Genomic DNA, 20,523 nt, shown 5'->3' with positions numbered 1-20,523 from the left:
CCCCCAGTCCAGCCAGCACAGTGTGGAGGATGTGTTCAACTCCATCAGCAGCAGCAGCAGCAGCTCACCTGATTTACCACCAAACCAGGTGTTGATATGAGGAGAACTCTAAATAATACTAGACTCCATGAGAGAGGAGAACTTTGGCGATGTTCTAATGATGAACACAGTGATGGAGAACCACCACTTTTATTAGTGTTTATTCTAATTTCAGTGTGTAAACACAGGATTCATCAGACTATACAAGTGAGGACAGATCAGATGCAGATGAGAACCATCAGTAAACACTGAAGAAAGGCGGGCCAATCGCACAAATCTGTTACTTTCTGCTGACCATAAAAGCCTACATATGAATACGAATATAGATATGTAACCATAGAGATTAGAGGCTTGAGATCCATATAACATACAAGCATGTGCTTCTGGTCCACAAGACAGTTTTATTCTATACTAATTTGGGCTTATATATCTTACAGTTATACAGATCAGCCAAAACATTAAGGTTTTCTACTAGTTTTTGGAGGAACATTGCTGTGAGGATTTGATTGCATTCAGTGACAAGAGCGTTAGAGAGGTCAGGATGTTGGATAATGATCACCACCCCACCTCATCATCCCCAACTCCACAACTCCACATCCCAAAAGTACTGGATGGAGCTCCACCATCCATCATTCCAGAGAACACAGTTCTTCCACTGCTCCACAGCTCAATGCTGGAGGGTTTTATATCCCGGTCGTACAGCCAATAAAACAGCATGCCCTCGAGCAGCCATGCGTAGGTCAAAAGACAGCATGCCCAATGCCACGAGGTACATAGAGGGGTGTAAAGGCCTGCAGCACTGGGCTGTGGAGCGGAGCGGAACTGGCTTCTGCTGGAGCTCTAGTCAACACCCCTGGGGTAAGTCTGAGTGACATTTTTTATCTAGAACTAATCATCCATTAACAGTACCGGACTTCGCAAATGTTCTTGTGGCCCAGTGCCTTCAAATCCTCACAGAAATGTTACAAAATGTAGCGTAAGGCCTTTGCAGAAGAGTAGAGGTCGTTACTGCAGCAAACACTTTATTATTATTCTTGATTTCAAAAGCAACTCTGGAGAAAAAGAGTTTTAATGGAAATTGATGTAAAAATATTTTATTCATAAGTCATTTGGAGAATTTATATTGGTCCATTCATCTCAATTTTCCTCCAAAATCTAGTAAGCCTTTTTCCCTAAACAGTAGAGACAGTTACTCCAACAAAAGCGGGATCAGCTCTTATTAACACCCTTGATTTCAGAGGAAACAATGAATGAGCAGGTGTCCAAATACTTTTGTCCATATGGAGTATCTCCATTTCCCAATACCGTTCATATGTTTACATATGTTAGAAAAACGGGAAAAGGGTAAAAAGTTCAGGTGGCTGGGTGTTAGACGAAGAAAAAGTGCAAAGAAAGAAAGAAAAATAATTTTAATATTAATTGGAGTCATTTGGAGATTTTCTATTGGTCCATTCCTCCCAATTTTAGGAACAACTGCAAGATTCACATTATGTCAAAAAGTGAAAATCCGCTAAATTTGAGATACAAGGTTGGCTTGTATCAACAGTGGCTCAACAATTAAACATTTCCATGGTTTCACTTTTATTTCCAGACTATTTTCGCAATCGACTTATTTTCCATGACTGGAAAAAAAAAGCATCAGAATTCTCGGGGATTCCTGATGTATCATGACATGTAGGAACGCTGGTCTATAATACATAAAAAGAAGAATAATAAAAAAGAGGATAAGAAAGGAATGGTTTTAAAAAAAACAAGGTGATCACTGAATATTCATCAGGACACCTCTATTATGTGTACCAGCCCCCATTTGGCTCTGTCTGATAACCAATAGAGACAGAACAGAAAGGGCCCTGAAACATGTAGGTCAGAACAGATTTTTAATGCATGCCAAATATGCTGCCTTCACCTCGTGAACTAAAAGAAAACGACCGAAAATAAATCACTGAACTATAAAGTCAAGGGGAAGGAAAAGCAAGGGAGGGGGGATGTGGAAAAGGGCATAAGGGAATAGTACACTGGGTTAGCACAGGAAGTTTGGACCCAGAAAACTGTTTATTGTCCATAACAGCTGTTTGAGGCTGTTATGGTCATCTGAACCAAAGCAAGCTTCTAGTTTCCTTTATTTCCAGCGTTAAAATAAGAAGAGTGCCAAAACTGTACAAATAAAAAAAGGATGTTATACTGTGTTTATCTTGACGTCCTTGATTAATGAGAGTTCAGAAAACATCCAGCAGAACCAAAACAGAGCTGGAAAACAGGCCAATTCCAAACCCCCAAAACTGTTACATCACAGTCTTCACTCATTATATGTATGATCCTAAAATAAACATAAACCCCGCCCACTACAGAAAGCCCTAGTCATAGCAGGTGAAACGGTAAACCTCGACAGCGACTTCAGGACAGTCAGGACCTCCAGGCTCTGCTAGCTATGGGAATACGGGGTCGCTACAGGGGAGCTCAAACTCAGCACCTTATGAAGCGAAGGCCAGAAGGGTAAACAGGGATCTGTTCTAGGCTAGAAGCTAACACTATTCTCTCCATCGTCCACTCCCTTGAAAACAAGCTGGACTACCTCAGCTGAACCAAACTGGAGCTAAACACTAGAGGTAGCCAAACTAGAGGTAGGTTAGTGGAGACAAGGCTACATGCTACTAATCCGCTACAGCCTGCTAACAGCACATCCGGCTGAGAGGGCAGCAGCACTATGCGTGTAACTATGCTAGAATATAGGGATTATAGGCATATAGGGGTGCCGTAAACCAGCCAATCAGAACACAGCTTCGATCAATCAGTAATCAATTAGTTGTCCAAATGTTTGTGGACACCCCTTCTAATAAATGCACTCTTACTTTAAGCTGCACCTATTGTTGACACAGCAAAAACACACACAGCTTGTCTAGTTTAAGCAGAAAAGTACTGCCAATAGAATAGGACCCTCTGGGGCTGACACCAGGCTGCCTAATATTGCCAGGCATGGGCTAGAGAGGGGTATAAAGCCCCCCAGCAGCACTGAGCTGTGGAGAACTGGAAGAACTGAGTCCTCTGGAATGATGGATGGAGGAGCTCCATCCAATACTTCTGGAATAAGTTGGGGATGATGAGGTAAGGTGGGGGTCGCAGCAATGCTCCTCCAAAATCTAGTAGAAAGCCTTCTTCTTCCCTGGACAGTAGAGAGAGTAACTCCAACAAAAGCAGGATCGGCTCTTTTTAACAACCTTGATTTCTAAAGACAGAGTAAATAAGTAGGTGTCCCAATACTTTTGTCCATACAGAGTATCTCTTATTCCCAATATTGCATCACTCACTTAAAGAAATATGCAGGCAAGTCTCAGCTAGCAGCTCTGACGTCCGTAGGGTGGGTGAACATCTGATCAACTTCAGACCTGTTTCAAACTATTTTTTCCATGAGAAAAAAAAAAACAACCAACAAAAAACAAGTCTATGACCCGAGTCGGTCTGTTATACAGGCTACACCAATGCATAAGATGAAAAGAAGCTAAAGCACCAGAACCACCAGAAATCCCTGGCAACGTGCCCCCCCCCAGCCGACAAGACTGCTCCCTGCATAATACAATAATGTAACATAATATAATATAATAAAATATAACATAATATAATATACTATAATATAATAAGCAATATGTTCAACATGTGGAGACTTTCAAATAAAGTGTGTCCAAATTATTATTATTATTATTATTATTATTATTGAGCATTAAATTCATGCTAAATGTGTATTAGAGTAAGACCATGCAGGAAAAGCTCCCCCCCCCCCCCTCTTCAAACCTCCTACTCCCCCAACACCCACCCTGTCCCCGGAAGATTTTGTCCTGCTCCGTCCTGCTTCTCTCCTCTTTCCACAAACGACCTCCTATCACAACCCCATCCCACCACCTGTCTGCTACACCCTGTTCCATTCACACTTTTGCTCCAAACCTCCTCCATCATAAACAGCTCCATGTACCATCCACCTTCAAGACTGCCAGAGCTGTCCCCATCTTACAGAAACCAACTCTAGACAGCTTGGACATCGACAACTACCAATATCCTCCCTAACACCCACCCTCGAACGCTCCGTCTACAACCAACAGCCTCTTCTTCCCAGTTAGAACAATCTACAGGTCTCTAACCAGTCTGGCTTCATGCAGCCAAATCTGCCAAACTGCCATCCGCCCTGATTCTCCTCGAACCTCTCCGCAGAATTTGACACAGTGGACCACAAGACCCTCCTGTCTGTCCTCACCAGCCTGGCAAGACATGTTTGGTGTACTACAGGTACAATGGGAGGCTTAAAGAATAAAGGTACAACAAAGGGTTTCTGAGTGATGCCATAGAAGAGACATTTGTCCCATAAGAACCCTTTTTCTAAAAGAGAAAATTAACTTAATTTAACTTAATTAATTTAAAACTTCTTTAAATCTTTAAAAGCATCTTCACACTTCACTCTTTTACAAAAATAGTTCTAAATGGAACCATAAATGGTTCTGCCATGGCATTTCTTAATAAACTCTATTTCGAGTGTAGCTTATACTTCTATCACATACAATCTTTTGGCGCTATTAACTTCTTAGCTCCACTGTAAAGCTAAGAAAGCAAATTCTGGATACCAAACATGTCATGGTTGATATACAACACTTGTAGTAATTGGAAGCATTTCCAATAAACCATTTTCTAAATCTGTTTACAAAACCTTCTTTGTAGGTAATGATTTGTAACTATGTGAAGAGTTTTGAGGCTTGTTTACATGTAGTGTGCTGCACATATACACCCATTATTTGTTTAACAATATTATAATAAAAGAAAAATAAAGAAAATAATTCAAACATAAAATCAGATATACCTGATCATTCATTAAATAGACCATGTCATCTGTCGTCTTTGCATTTAGACTCCCCAGAACTAAATAAATAAATTCATGGTAGCTTCCCTTATGCGTGTTGATGCATTTCATAATGCATATGGTTCTAGCTAGAGGAAGAGCAACCTCCTGTTAATAATTCATCAATGGCAGAAATAATTCATACTACATTTGAGAGTCAGAAAACACATTTTGGCCCATTGTCCTTCATTGACGTTGCAAAGTGGGACTGAACGTGCTGCTTAGTCAGCCTAAGTGCCTGGGCGAATAAGGAAGCATTATAGAACATTAGCCTTGTTTGATGAGCTTCGTAACTCTTTATGATAAAGAGGTCATTATTTATGGGGCTAGTCTGTGGAAAGCTGTGTGAATATTTTATCTGTAAAATACTGAACATCATTTCATTACAATGAGGTTCGCAATATAAATTACATTATCTAAACTCTATGAGAAGTTCATTTATGGAAGAAAGGACTTCAATAAAGTTCATAAAAATTTGGCTGTGTCTCCATTCATCATAACAAACAAGGCACTGTTTGACTGGTGCAGTGTTTTGGGACAGACAGTAGAGTTCACCATAACTTAACTTAACTAAAACGAACTTAACTAAAATGAACTTCCCTATAAAAGAGAACCCCATGACTAGGCTTAATCCACACTGACAGAACAACTCCTCTATGTCCATTAAGTAATTTTGGACCATTTTAAGTCCTATGAACAATTAACAATTTATCTTACTCCCAGCGGTGATGCATGCATATTTGCTCTAGACTAGTAATACAAGTGACCTTTGAAGTGGATTCCACTGCTAACTGACACATCCCCAGAGTACCATCTTACACAATAGTACATTTCCAAAGACATATTTTTATGTGTTTATTATGAGAAGTATTCCTGACTACAAGATGGCCAGTGGTAGGCCCCAAAGGCACTGATTTTATTGGAAACCTTGCAGACAGTGTGGGAAGAAGCTCTGAGTGGGAAGTTAACTATGCAGCAGGTCTGACGTCTTAAGGCATCCTTACCATATGTCTTGTTATCTGTACGCAGGAGAAAAACTGAAGCGTAAGAAAGTGTAAGGAGGTCTTGTCTCCACTCACCTTTCTGTCACTGGTAGGAAGCTTTTGTAGACCACAAACAGGAGAGGTGAGTCATGACAGGTGCTTTAGCCTCAGCGGAAGCTGGCTGCATCCGAATGGGCAAGCCAGACCTCTGCTCATGCCGTGTCTGGCAGTATAAAACAATGGTGCTGAAGTTTACCAAAAAGGATGGCTTCAGGGCCTCTGACAGCAGCTGTCACTTCTAGAGTAAGTTCCACAACTGTAACTAGTGAGCTGGGTTAACAGGAGTTTTCCTTTGTCTTTCAATATCTCAAAATGTTTGTGGACACCCCCTTTCTACTGAAGGCATACAGCTATTTTAAGTTGCACCCATCGCTGACACAGATGTGCAAATGCACACACACAGCTTGTCTAGTCCATGTAGAGAAATATCGCCAATTAATCTACTTTAAGGACTACTTTTAGGATGAAGAGTTACCAGTTCTGCCTGGCGATTGTTTTGTATCGTACCTGCAGGGACGCTCATACCAGGTAACATGGCAGGGGGACACGTCCGCTCCTTGTAGTCTCTCCACTGGTGTTCCACAAGGCTCGGTGCTTGGGCCTCTACACTAGCTCTCTGGGTAAAGTGATATCCTCCCATGGGTTCTCTTACACTGATGACACTCAACTCATCCTTCCTTTCCCACCGTCTGACACACCTCAAACACAACCCCAGCAAGACAGAGCTGCTGTACATCCTGGGAACTGCTGGACTTCAGCCATGTTCATCCATGTTCCTCCTCCGCTGTGTTCTCTCTTCACTGTAGCTTCCTGTAGCTGCTGCCCAGGTCATCAGATTCAGACCCCTGACTCTGGTCTACAAAGCCAAGACTGGACCAGCCAGCCCCTCCGTACTTGATGGCGATGGTCAAAAGAGCCTGATCTGCACCAAGAGCCCTTCCAGCCTCAAGTACGGCTCGGCTCGACCCGCCATCCTTTAAGATCCACTGAAGACGAGCGTCCAGACTCACTGTCTTCAAACCCAGACTGAAGAAAACAGTTGCAATATACCAAAATACAATGTAAATGTAACAGATGTTTTGTTTTTTTTTTCTTTACAAATACATTTTTTTGTAAATTGACATGCATAAAATCATTAAAATAATAAAGGTTTGATAAAAAAAAAATATATATATAAAAAATATATTTTACGTGTAAATATAATGTTGGTCAACATTGTTAGATGGGTGAAAATGGGCAACGATTAAAAATAGCTTTAAGCTTTGGAAAGACGTTGGCACATATTTCCGTGCTTAATGCATCTTTCCAACCGTTGCAGGCGTGATTGGCACCCATTTCGTTACATGACTCACATGTAATTTTCATCTACACATTGTGGAATGTTTTCCAAGATGCTATTCAGAGTAATTTGAGGGGACGTGCTGTTTATTCTAGGAATTTTACATAATATGTAGATATAATAACACCCATAAATGTAATACAGCTTTGCCCTTAACCTGATCAAAAATATTATTAGAATTATTAGAAAACTTGCCTTTAAATGTGACAAGAATTATTACATTATTGGGAACTTTTAGGTGATCAACCAGATCAATAAAGGGTTTTTTTTGTATAGATTTTGCTAGTTATTTACAAAGCAAAACTACTATTTACTATTACTATTTGTTTTCTAATATTAATACTGATATTATATATATATATATATATATATATTATCATTTCCTAAAAATAAATGGTCAGGAAGTATTTTAATAATTTGATGAAAAAAAACAGGTGCATTATTATGTTGCAATTTTCCAAATATTTTATCATGCATTTTTTTTTTAATATTAAACCTCTTTTAGAGATACTAAAACACAACAAGTTAGTGTAACAGGGTGGTAACTCACACAAATCATAACTTTTCACAAAAAAATAAATGGTTTTACTTTCAATAAACACACGATAATTTGTGTGAACAGACATGCACATGGTCATGCAAATAATATTAGTTTTAAGAAAAGTAGTATTTCATGTTTTTAAGAAATAGATTATTTAATATGTCACCTTAACAAGAATACTAAAATTAATAGTTTTATATATGTAGCTTTGAGATTAATGCATTAATTATTGCAGACAGTGTTTCATTTGATGAACATTATATGTGAATGGCATCAGTTTTATTGAATGACTCATTTTCATTATATGAAATACTGTCTGCAATGGCTGACGAGACATGATGACGTGAATTTTCGTATGCGGTTTCCTTTTGGTGCTGATCAGCAGGATTATGGACCCTTTTCTTATGTTTCTCTTTCATTTCTGGACTGCGTTCGGTGTCCTTGGTCACGTCTGTACATGAAATAATTACCCTGGAATACTAAAGGGTGATTCCTGAAACACTTCCTGACTCACAGTCTTGCACGGTGTTGCGTTACAGTGAATGCCAGCCATTTATATTTGGTCCAACAGGTCCAACTGAACGACGCCAAGATATTTTATTCAATGGCAGTGGAAAGTTGGCCGTGTGCCTGGGAGCTTGTGATTGAAAGATGAACCAGTCTGAACATCCCAATCTTGCGGGTGATTGTAATACTGTGCCCTCGGCAAAATAACTCATCCACCCACGATAAAGTTCACACACCAAACTCAAAAAACAAAAATCAAAAATCAAAAGGTGTGAAAAGTACAGACACTCATTCCTCAGGTAGAAGTGAGTGGAGATACTAGGTTTTAAAAGACTTCTATAGAAGCTGAAGTATCAACTGAAGCTTTTTACTCCAGTAAAAGTGTAAAAGTACTGGTTTCAGAACCACTTCAAGTAGAAAAGTAAAAGTAATGGAAGGAAAACAAAGGCCGAAAGCTTAGGCCGAACCACAGGGGTCTATAGTGCACTACCCCCCCCCCTCCCCAAAAATCCATTTCTCTAAAAGCCATAATGAGGAGAATGTTCTATTAAAATGTTGATGTTAAAAATGTTGGGCTGCACTAGGCTCCTGTTTCAGCTGCAGATCTGCCCATTGAAAATGAAGCATTTCAGTAATATCAGCTCTATTAAAGGAGCGTCTCTGTGCTCTACTGAGCATCAACATGAGCTTCATGGAGGAAAATATGAGGAGTCGTTGTCTAGAAGTTCTGTAAATCTGCAGAAAGTCAGACTTCAGAGGCGTGTGATAAATAAGCTTTATTGGAATGTAAATGTGGGGCTCAGTCGGGACGTTTCACTGCAGCTCTCTTGAGTCTCTGCCATGGACACAGTCTTTATACTAGACTACAGACTGTTTTTAAATGTAAGGAGGAGAAAGATCAGATAATTGGGTGAAAATGTGAGGAGTAGATGGAAAAAGCTGACTGAAAAATAATTAATTACTCCAGTAATGTTTACTTAGTAAGATAATGAAGTATTTGTACACCTCTGAGAGTGCTTTCCCACATAGCAGACAACCCATTAGTGCTTTGATGGATGCTTTGAGCCCAACAGAGTAAAAGAATGACTGGACTTGGAATGAAAACTAACCTTTAAGAGATGCTGTGCAGTGTAAAAGCCTGCTGGACCACCTCCAACTATGCACACCTTCGGCCCGGATCCGCTGGCTGAGGACACCCCCCGCGCTGAAGAGATAGAGAGAGAGAAAAGGAAGTGTGGTCATGCCTCTCGCTCACTACTCAAACACTGTTAAAGATTTCCTGCATTAAACCATTAAAGTAAAAGTTAGCTGGTCTTTCTGCAAAGGTAGTTCCAGTCCTGATTCTGGTGAAACAAGCTTGTGCACGTTTCTAATGGTCCTCCTGATCCAACAGCATCTCAGAAAGGTCTCAGGAAGGTCTTCAAGTATTGTAATTGGTCAGATGATGGTCAAAAATGAGCAAAGAACCAGGTGTGTATCAGTATTCTGCATCAGCATACGTTCCCTTTTGGCCTTGATAAAGACCTCACTCCACTATGCCCTGAAATTGTTGGTAGTACTGCTCTTATTAAGGTTTACGCTCAGTGTAATAGTTGTATTATTGGTTTATTATTGTATTATTATAGTATTACAGATAGGGATGCAACGATCTGGCTTTTTCAGTTCTGATACCGATACTGATACATGAACTTTGCATATCGGCCGATACCCGACATCAGTCAGATACCACTGTTAAATTAATAAACTGTATACCTCACCATGTGGGAGAGACTTAAGGCATCAGGATTGACTTAAAAATGACTTTATATAATATAACAAATGAACACATACATATTTATATATATATAAATATATATATATATGTACTAATTCGCCATTATCATCATATATTTATTTATTTGCACATTTAGTGCAGTCTCACACCACCAAATCAAAGCGAGAGGATCGGTTCCATGGATCGGCCTAATTATTTATCCGATACCTGATCTAGCTGATTTGTTAATATCAGGGCCGATATCTGATCCTAATATCGGATCGGTGCATCCCTAATTACAGCACAAGTAAAAAGAGCAACGGTGACCAACACTGAGCTCATATTCATCTCTACTGGCGAAGCTGAGAATATCCAGGATGCTTTCTTACTTGGGCTTTTCTACATTGGTAAAAATGAAGGTTCTACAGAGGGTTATTTGAGCATCGCCATAAAAGAACCATTTTTGATTCCATACAGACTCATTTATGCCCTATAGAAATGATACAACTCCCCCTGCATTGTACATTTCTTTCATATTGTGTCTGAAGTTAGTGTGTTTACACAACTGTAGTAGGTGAGCGTATCAAGTTCCTGGGAGTTCACGTCTCAGAGGACCTGTCCTGAAGCAGCAACTGGAGTCAGGAAAGCTCACCAGCATCTCTACTTCCTTCACAAGCCGAGAAGAGCCAGAGCCCCAACCCCCATCATTTACACCGTCTACAGAGGTTCCATCAAGAGCATCCTGACCAGCTGCATCACTGTGTGGTACAGCGTCTGCACCACGTCCTGCCGGAAGACCCTCCAGCGCATCATGAGAGCAGCTGAGAAGATCACTGGCACCTCTTTCCCCTCCCTCCATGACTTAGCTACACAGCACCCGCCTCACTCGGAAAGCCCTCTGCGTAGCGGGGAACCCTACCCACCCGGTTCTCCAGCCTGCAGGGAGGAGACTGCGGATTCTTCAGGCTAGAACCAGCAGACTGAGGGACAGCTCAGGTCCACCAGACAGTCAGGATGCTCCACTCTCTCCCTGCCCTGCCTCCCCTTCCCTTCCACCTTCTTAACATACAAGCTTTAGATCCTGCACACCAATAACACACAAACTCAGTACTAAACTCTGCATCATCAAGAACTAGTCATGGATAATCAGGACTAGTCCTAGTCCTCATTCAGTCACATCATTTCATCCAGTTTAGTGTGATGTTTCGTGGTCTCTCTTTCTTTTTTTTCACTGAAGGCAATGATTAGCAGACACTCTTCTCCAGCATATTTTCAATAAAGATCACAGCAGTAATCAGGATAGGTCAGTATTGAGAAAGCGGCTTTTAAAAATGTTATGCTGTTGGTGCATTTTTGTCTATGACTAAATATTGCAATAAATATTAGATCTTGTAAAAAAAAAATGTCTTTAAATATTGTAATATATATATCACTTTTACCACATCGGCCAGCTCTACTGTAAACACTTCCAGGATTAGATATTAAACCTGTACATTTTAAACAGTGCAATAATGTGTGTATAGTGTTGATGTGTATATACAATTTTGGATTTATTATCAAATTCAATTAAATTAAAATTAATTGAAATTACAAATATTCCAGTCATCTCATCAAACAGAGCAGAGTTATCTGAATCTGCAGACTATGAACGGCATAAAGTCCCAACAGCAATGTGAAAGACTAGTGGAGAGCCGGCCGAGACATGAGAGCTGTGATTGGCCGTCGGGGTTATTATTTCAGCATAGTGATTTCTGAATGCTCTCAAAGTTCAGATATTAGTACTGTGATTAACTCTGAATAATAACTTCTTTACTTTATAATTATTATAATCATTTATTTATATTATTTGAGCAGCTGTTTTTGAGCAGTTGTCATTTCTGCAGATAAATAAATAAATGCTCTAAATAGTAAAATTTTGCCTATACATAGTAAAATCAGTGAAACGGATCATGTAGGGAGCTCCTTTTTGTTTTCTGAGCTGTATATTCTGAACTTTTGTGTATATAGTGTGTTTTTACACAATACAGCGTAAGGGACTAGTTTTCAGTGCACGTTCCTGTGTTTGCGTTCACGTTCGGGTTCACGCCAGTTTATGGTTTATTAGCTTAGCCTGTGCTTGTGTTTGCTTTTCCAGTTTGGCCCCCATTTTCTTGTATTAAAATATCTTGTGACTAACAAACCGTGACATAAACACCAAAAAGGGTCAACAATGCTGGGAATCAAAAGGTCAGCGGAGAATGTGACCGTTAATGTAGGCCGATCAGATGATCATCAGTGAGTAATAAAAGCTCCTGCCGGGTTTAAACTGCAGTGTGTGTGTGTGTGTGTGTGTGTGTGTGTGTGTGTGTGTGTGTGTGTGTGTGTGTTCACTGCACAGATTGGTGGAGGCGGAGGCCAAATTCCATCTGTGTCCATCTGTGTGAATATGGGTGTTGTCTTTGTCCGGTCCTTGTAATGCCTGATGGTACACAGACAGTAAGGTCAAGTACTTGCAACGTCTGAGCTTTACCAGTATGGATGAATGTTTGGAACAACCACGTTTTATAGTATTAATTTATACATTTTAAGGCGTTTGACCATTTATATTCCCTTCATGAGTCTTATGGTAACAAGTGTTAAATTGTTACCATAAGAAAAAAGTGTTAAAGTGTAAAGTGTTAAATCCATCTGTATATTTTTTTCCTTCTTATATTTCTATATTTTCATATTTGTATATTTTATTTTTTTTTAACTTAAAGTTAACTTAAATGTAACTTTTATTTTATTTATTTTAATTTTTTTGCACTTTATTTCATTTTATTTAAGTTAAGGTTCAGTTTAAGTTTAAATTTAGATCTTTACTGAATAGCTTTGATGTGGGCAGACTGTCAAAAAAGCCTTTCACTGCAAGTTATACTGTGTATTACTATGTATGTGACAAATTTGATTTGATAAATTAAATAAACGGACAGTACCCACCCATTCACCACTGCAGTTCTCAGACCTCCAGCAGTGGTGACCATGTCCCACACGTCGTCAGTGGGGTTTAAATATTAAATAATCTTCAGGTTCCTCAAGGAACGAAGATTAGGTGGTTCTGGAAGTTAATCTGAGCAGTATGTACTTTGGAGTGCCGGTGTAAAATTGCTGGTGTTGTATAATAATATCAGGCATGTCCCTGATTTCACTGGTTTAGTTTCAGATTCTAGAATCAGACTAAATTTTAATCTGATCTACTTTGTTCGGAGCAACTTTTTAAACTTGGGTTTAAACTCTATTGTGTTTCATAACTTACAGTCCAGTCTGACTGACCCACCTGACCTTTCAGCTCCCAGCTCCTTTAGCTACAACTCAGCAGTCTGAGTCAGCATTGGCCTCCTCCTCGGTTCTGAATGTGCCACTCAGAGCTGGTTTAGAACCAGAGAAAGGAGCCTGGTTCTCTCACTGGTGGAACATTAGAGCATTTCCACCATGGTCTGGGTTCTAATCAGGAGTAATTCAGGAGTAAAGACGGGACGGGGGGGAACGTTAGATCTTCCTAAATGGAGAAAATGGAGGAAAATATCTTGGTGTAGCTCAACTACAACCAGACTGTTTTTTTTATAGCATTATTATGATTATTTTTTGGCAGTTCGGCTCTGTGGCCGTCTGCCGTCGCTGCCCGCTTACAGCGAGGCTCTGAGCTAACGCTTGGCTACAGTTTCCCTCTTCCCCGACCTTTCCGTTCCACCCTAAATCCTGCAGCTGTTCTGCTCTGCTGCTGACAGGCAATGATTAGCAGATGCTCTTCTCCAGCATATTTTATATAAAAATCTCTACAGTAATCGGGATAGGACAGTATTGAGATAGCGGATTTTAAAAATGTTATGCTGATAGTGCATTTTGTCTATGACTAAATATTGCAATAAATATCAGATATTGCAAAAAAGGCCCGAGTCGACCGCAGAGTCATTGGATTGGAACATCCTTAAATAATATTCTTATATTTTTGTAATTAATTATTAATTACAAATTCAGCTAAAATGTACTTTACAGTACAGTGTACAACACAAGCTGTACAATAATAAAATTACTACTAATAATCATCATAATAATAATAATAATAATAATAATAATAAACAATAATAAAAGTACAAGAGTGTTGAAGCTAAACAAACCGCCAAGATATGCAGGGCAAAGGTAGTGAACTGGAAGCGAGTCAGTGTGTCATTGTGCGTCATTGACTCAGTGCTGTTATTTCATCATCACAACACGTAAGTAATGTTCTTTCACTTCTCCCCTTCACCCTCCTACACCTCTCCTACACCCTCCTTAATTCATCCCTCACCTACACCGAGAGGCCAATGCTACACTTACTACACAACAGCCTGTGAAAATCTGAGTGTAAATCTGCTCAGTAAATCACTGATATTAGAATAAACACTAATAGTAACACTCCTACAGAAAGTGGTGGAGGTTCTCCATCACTGTGTTCATCATTAGAACATCTCCAGAGTTCTCCTCTCTCATGGAGTCTAGTATTATTTAGAGTTCTCCTCAGATCAACACCTGGTTTGGTGGTAAATCAGGGCTTAATGAGGGTAAATCAGGTGAGCTGCTGCTGCTGCTGCTGCTGATGGAGTTGAACACATCCTCCACGCTGTGCTGGCTGGACTGAGGAACCGAGCTCTGTTCTTCAGACTAGCTCACCGACAAGATCTCACTACTTTCGTTCTTAATGATTCCATATTTTTTAGCCCTCAGTGTGTCCACCTTGGTTTAGGAGAGCGGTCTCTCCTTTAAGGAATGTGGATTTCAGTTTTCATTTGGACTCTGGAGCTTCTTCTCGTTCAGCTCGTTCATGTCCTTTCAGAACCACAGCATCTTCTCACAGTGAAATGATGTGAAGAGAACACAGGCGGATGTTGTCAGAACTGATGCATGTGTGAAACGTGATCTTCTCCATCTCTCAAACATGAAAGCTTAAGCGCCGTTTGCCTGATGAGCTGATGGTCTGGTGGTCTGCCAGGTCTCTGCCGGGTGCGGGTGATGTGGGGCCATTTTCACTTCTTTATCATCTTCTCCATCCTTCTGCAAGTGGATTATTTAGGCTCTAACCTCCTCAAAGGGCGCCGGTGAGTTCAAATGGGATGGTCATGCTCTGTTGAGTCTTTGTTTCCACCGACACAGAAAACTCTATTTTTGTTGTGCAACTTGTTTTCTTCTTTTAGGTTTGTTTGCATTAGCGACTTCTTTAAGGTTTGTTTGCATTAGCGACTTCTTTTAGGTTTGTTTGCATTAGCGACTTCTTTTAGGTTTGTTTGCATTAGCGACTTCTTTAAGGTTTGTTTACATTAGCGACTTCTTTTAGGTTTGTTTGCATTAGCGACTTCTTTTAGGTTTGTTTGCATTAGCGACTTCTTTTAGGTTTGTTTACATTAGCGACTTCTTTTAGGTTTGTTTGCATTAGCGACTTCTTTTAGGTTTGTTTGCATTAGCGACTTCTTTTAGGTTTGTTTGCATTAGCGACTTCTTTTAGGTTTGTTTGTTTGTTTGCATTAGCGACTTCTTTTAGGTTTGTTTGCATTAGCGACTTCTTTTAGGTTTGTTTACATTAGTGACTTCTTTTAGGTTTGTTTGTTTGTTTGCATTAGCGACTTCTTTTAGGTTTGTTTGCATTAGCGACTTCTTTTAGGTTTGTTTGTTTGTTTGCATTAGCGACTTCTTTTAGGTTTGTTTGCATTAGCGACTTCTTTTAGGTTTGTTTGCATTAGCGACTTCTTTTAGGTTTGTTTGTTTGTTTGCATTAGCGACTTCTTTTAGGTTTGTTTGCATTAGCGACTTCTTTTAGGTTTGTTTGTTTGTTTGCATTAGCGACTTCTTTTAGGTTTGTTTGCATTAGCGACTTCTTTTAGGTTTGTTTGCATTAGCGACTTCTTTTAGGTTTGTTTGTTTGTTTGCATTAGCGACTTCTTTTAGGTTTGTTTGCATTAGCGACTTCTTTTAGGTTTGTTTGTTTGTTTGCATTAGCGACTTCTTTTAGGTTTGTTTGCATTAGCGACTTCTTTTAGGTTTGTTTGCATTAGCGACTTCTTTTAGGTTTGTTTGCATTAGCGACTTCTTTTAGGTTTGTTTGTTTGTTTGCATTAGCGACTTCTTTTAGGTTCGTTTGCATTAGCGACTTCTTTTAGGTTTGTTTACATTAGCGACTTCTTTTAGGTTTGTTTACATTAGTGACTTCTTTTAGGTTTGTTTGCATTAGCGACTTCTTTTAGGTTTGTTTGTTTGTTTGCATTAGCGACTTCTTTTAGGTTTGTTTACATTAGCGACTTCTTTTAGGTTTGTTTGCATTAGCGACTTCTTTAAGGTTTGTTTGCATTAGCGACTTCTTTTAGGTTTGTTTACATTAGCGACTTCTTTAAGGTTTGTTTGCATTAGCGACTTCTTTTAGGTTTGTTTACATTAGTGACTTCTTTTAGGTTTGTTTGCATTAGTGACTTCTTTTAGGTTTGTTTGCATTAGCGACTTCTTTTAGGTTTGTTTGCATTAGCGACTTCTTTTAGGTTTGTTTGCATTAGCGACTTCTTTTAGGTTTGTTTGCATTAGTGACTTCTTTTAGGTTTGTTTGCATTAGCGACTTCTTTTAGGTTTGTTTGTTTGTTTGCATTAGCGACTTCTTTTAGGTTTGTTTGTTTGTTTGCATTAGCGACTTCTTTTAGGTTTGTTTGCATTAGCGACTTCTTTTAGGTTTGTTTGTTTGTTTGCATTAGCGACTTCTTTTAGGTTTGTTTGTTTGTTTGCATTAGCGACTTCTTTTAGGTTTGTTTGCATTAGCGACTTCTTTTAGGTTTGTTTACATTAGCGACTTCTTTTAGGTTTGTTTGCATTAGCGACTTCTTTAAGGTTTGTTTACATTAGCGACTTCTTTTAGGTTTGTTTGCATTAGCGACTTCTTTTAGGTTTGTTTGTTTGTTTGCATTAGCGACTTCTTTTAGGTTTGTTTGCATTAGCGACTTCTTTTAGGTTTGTTTACATTAGCGACTTCTTTTAGGTTTGTTTGCATTAGCGACTTCTTTTAGGTTTGTTTGCATTAGCGACTTCTTTTAGGTTTGTTTGCATTAGCGACTTCTTTAAGGTTTGTTTACATTAGCGACTTCTTTTAGGTTTGTTTACATTAGCGACTTCTTTTAGGTTTGTTTGCATTAGCGACTTCTTTTAGGTTTGTTTGCATTAGCGACTTCTTTTAGGTTTGTTTGCATTAGCGACTTCTTTTAGGTTTGTTTGTTTGTTTGCATTAGCGACTTCTTTTAGGTTTGTTTGCATTAGCGACTTCTTTTAGGTTTGTTTACATTAGCGACTTCTTTTAGGTTTGTTTACATTAGCGACTTCTTTTAGGTTTGTTTGTTTGTTTGCATTAGCGACTTCTTTAAGGTTTGTTTGCATTAGCGACTTCTTTTAGGTTTGTTTGCATTAGCGACTTCTTTTAGGTTTGTTTGCATTAGCGACTTCTTTTAGGTTTGTTTGCATTAGCGACTTCTTTTAGGTTTGTTTGTTTGTTTGCATAAGCGACTTCTTTTAGGTTTGTTTACATTAGTGACTTCTTTAAGGTTTGTTTGCATTAGCGACTTCTTTTAGGTTTGTTTGTTTGCATTAGCGACTTCTTTTAGGTTTGTTTGCATTAACGACTTCTTTTAGGTTTGTTTGCATTAGCGACTTCTTTTAGGTTTGTTTGCATTAGCGACTTCTTTTAGGTTTGTTTGCATTAGCGACTTCTTTTAGGTTTGTTTGTTTGTTTGCATTAACGACTTCTTTTAGGTTTGTTTGTTTGTTTGCATTAACGACTTCTTTTAGGTTTGTTTGCATTAGCGACTTCTTTTAGGTTTGTTTGCATTAGCGACTTCTTTTAGGTTTGTTTGCATTAGCGACTTCTTTTAGGTTTGTTTGTTTGTTTGCATTAGCGACTTCTTTTAGGTTTGTTTGCATTAGCGACTTCTTTTAGGTTTGTTTGCATTAGCGACTTCTTTTAGGTTTGTTTGTTTGTTTGCATTAGCGACTTCTTTTAGGTTTGTTTGCATTAGCGACTTCTTTTAGGTTTGTTTGCATTAGCGACTTCTTTTAGGTTTGTTTGCATTAGCGACTTCTTTTAGGTTTGTTTGTTTGTTTGCATTAGCGACTTCTTTTAGGTTTGTTTGCATTAGCGACTTCTTTTAGGTTTGTTTGCATTAGCGACTTCTTTTAGGTTTGTTTGTTTGCATTAGCGACTTCTTTTAGGTTTGTTTGTTTGTTTGCATTAACGACTTCTTTTAGGTTTGTTTGCATTAGCGACTTCTTTTAGGTTTGTTTGCATTAGCGACTTCTTTTAGGTTTGTTTGCATTAGCGACTTCTTTTAGGTTTGTTTGTTTGTTTGCATTAACGACTTCTTTTAGGTTTGTTTGCATTAGCGACTTCTTTTAGGTTTGTTTGCATTAGCGACTTCTTTTAGGTTTGTTTGTTTGTTTGCATTAACGACTTCTTTTAGGTTTGTTTGCATTAGCGACTTCTTTTAGGTTTGTTTGCATTAGCGACTTCTTTTAGGTTTGTTTGCATTAGTGACTTCTTTTCATTTTGTTTGCATAAGCGACTTTTAGGTGTGTTTGCATTAGCGACTTCTTTTAGGTTTGTTTGCATTAGCGACTTCTTTTAGGTTTGTTTGTTTGTTTGCATTAACGACTTCTTTTAGGTTTGTTTGCATTAGCGACTTCTTTTAGGTTTGTTTGCATTAGCGACTTCTTTTAGGTTTGTTTGTTTGCATTAGCGACTTCTTTTAGGTTTGTTTGTTTGCATTAGCGACTTCTTTTAGGTTTGTTTGTTTGTTTGCATTAACGACTTCTTTTAGGTTTGTTTGCATTAGCGACTTCTTTTAGGTTTGTTTGCATTAGCGACTTCTTTTAGGTTTGTTTGCATTAGCGACTTCTTTTAGGTTTGTTTGTTTGTTTGCATTAGCGACTTCTTTTAGGTTTGTTTGCATTAGCGACTTCTTTTAGGTTTGTTTGCATTAGCGACTTTTAGGTTTGTTTGTTCGTTTGCATTAGCGACTTCTTTTAGGTTCGTTTGCATTAGCGACTTCTTTTAGGTTCGTTTGCATTAGCGACTTCTTTTAGGTTCGTTTGCATTAGCGACTTCTTTTAGGTTCGTTTACATTAGCGACTTCTTTTAGGTTCGTTTGCATTAGCGACTTCTTTTAGGTTCGTTTGCATTAGCGACTTCTTTTAGGTTCGTTTACATTAGCGACTTCTTTTAGGTTCGTTTGCATTAGCGACTTCTTTTAGGTTTGTTTGCATTAGCGACTTCTTTTAGGTTCGTTTGCATTAGTGACTTCTTTTAGGTTTGTTTGCATTAGCGACTTCTTTAAGGTTTGTTTGCATTAGCGACTTCTTTTAGGTTCGTTTGCATTAGTGACTTCTTTTAGGTTTGTTTGCATTAGCGACTTCTTTTAGGTTTGTTTGCATTAGCGACTTCTTTTAGGTTCGTTTGCATTAGTGACTTCTTTTAGGTTCGTTTACATTAGCGACTTCTTTTAGGTTTGTTTGCATAAGCGACTTCTTTAAGGTTTGTTTGCATAAGCGACTTCTTTTAGGTTTGTTTGCATTAGCGACTTCTTTTAGGTTCGTTTGCATTAGCGACTTCTTTTAGGTTTGTTTGTTTGTTTGCATAAGCGACTTCTTTTAGGTTTGTTTGCATTAGCGACTTCTTTTAGGTTTGTTTGCATTAGCGACTTCTTTTAGGTTTGTTTGCATTAGCGACTTCTTTAGGTTTGTTTGCATTAGCGACTTCTTTTAGGTTCGTTTGCATTAGTGACTTCTTTTAGGTTTGTTTGCATTAGCGACTTCTTTTAGGTTTGTTTGCATTAGCGACTTCTTTTAGGTTCGTTTGCATTAGTGACTTCTTTTAGGTTCGTTTACATTAGCGACTTCTTTTAGGTTTGTTTGCATAAGCGACTTCTTTAAGGTTTGTTTGCATAAGCGACTTCTTTTAGGTTTGTTTGCATTAGCGACTTCTTTTAGGTTCGTTTGCATTAGCGACTTCTTTTAGGTTTGTTTGTTTGTTTGCATAAGCGACTTCTTTTAGGTTTGTTTGCATTAGCGACTTCTTTTAGGTTTGTTTGCATTAGCGACTTCTTTTAGGTTTGTTTGCATAAGCGACTTCCGTTACACCGTTACACCCCTACTAGCAACCCAGAAATGTACTCCCTCTATACTTAATCTATTCGAACATTTGTGAAGACCTTCAAACTGCACACATTAGTATTAGTATTATTATTATTATTATTATTATTATTTTGTGAACAAACAAAAAAAGCACAACCTTTTAAGGCCTGCAAGCGTTTTCAATATCTCAACCATCTGTACTTTGAACCCTTGCAAGCTGGAAATCGCTTTTCTAGATTCCAGAGCACTGAGCTGATTATACACCAACCAGCCATT

General features: G+C 38.7%; 1 protein-coding gene across 1 annotated transcript in view; it reads right to left on the bottom strand.

Moving 5' to 3' along the window:
* The window catches only part of fdxr (ferredoxin reductase), a 44,944-nt gene that overhangs the window by 23,400 nt on the left and 1,021 nt on the right, over positions 1-20,523 (bottom strand). The window contains exon 2 of the mRNA XM_072667695.1: positions 9,458-9,552. Within this exon, the coding sequence (XP_072523796.1) occupies positions 9,458-9,552 (95 nt within the window). The remainder of the gene's footprint in view (positions 1-9,457; positions 9,553-20,523) is intronic.

Source organism: Salminus brasiliensis, chromosome 22 (assembly GCF_030463535.1).
Source record: "Salminus brasiliensis chromosome 22, fSalBra1.hap2, whole genome shotgun sequence".
NCBI classification, from domain to species: Eukaryota; Metazoa; Chordata; class Actinopteri; order Characiformes; family Bryconidae; genus Salminus; species Salminus brasiliensis.
Note: the sequence above shows the minus strand (reverse complement) of the source record. Positions and strands in the feature narration are given on the sequence as shown.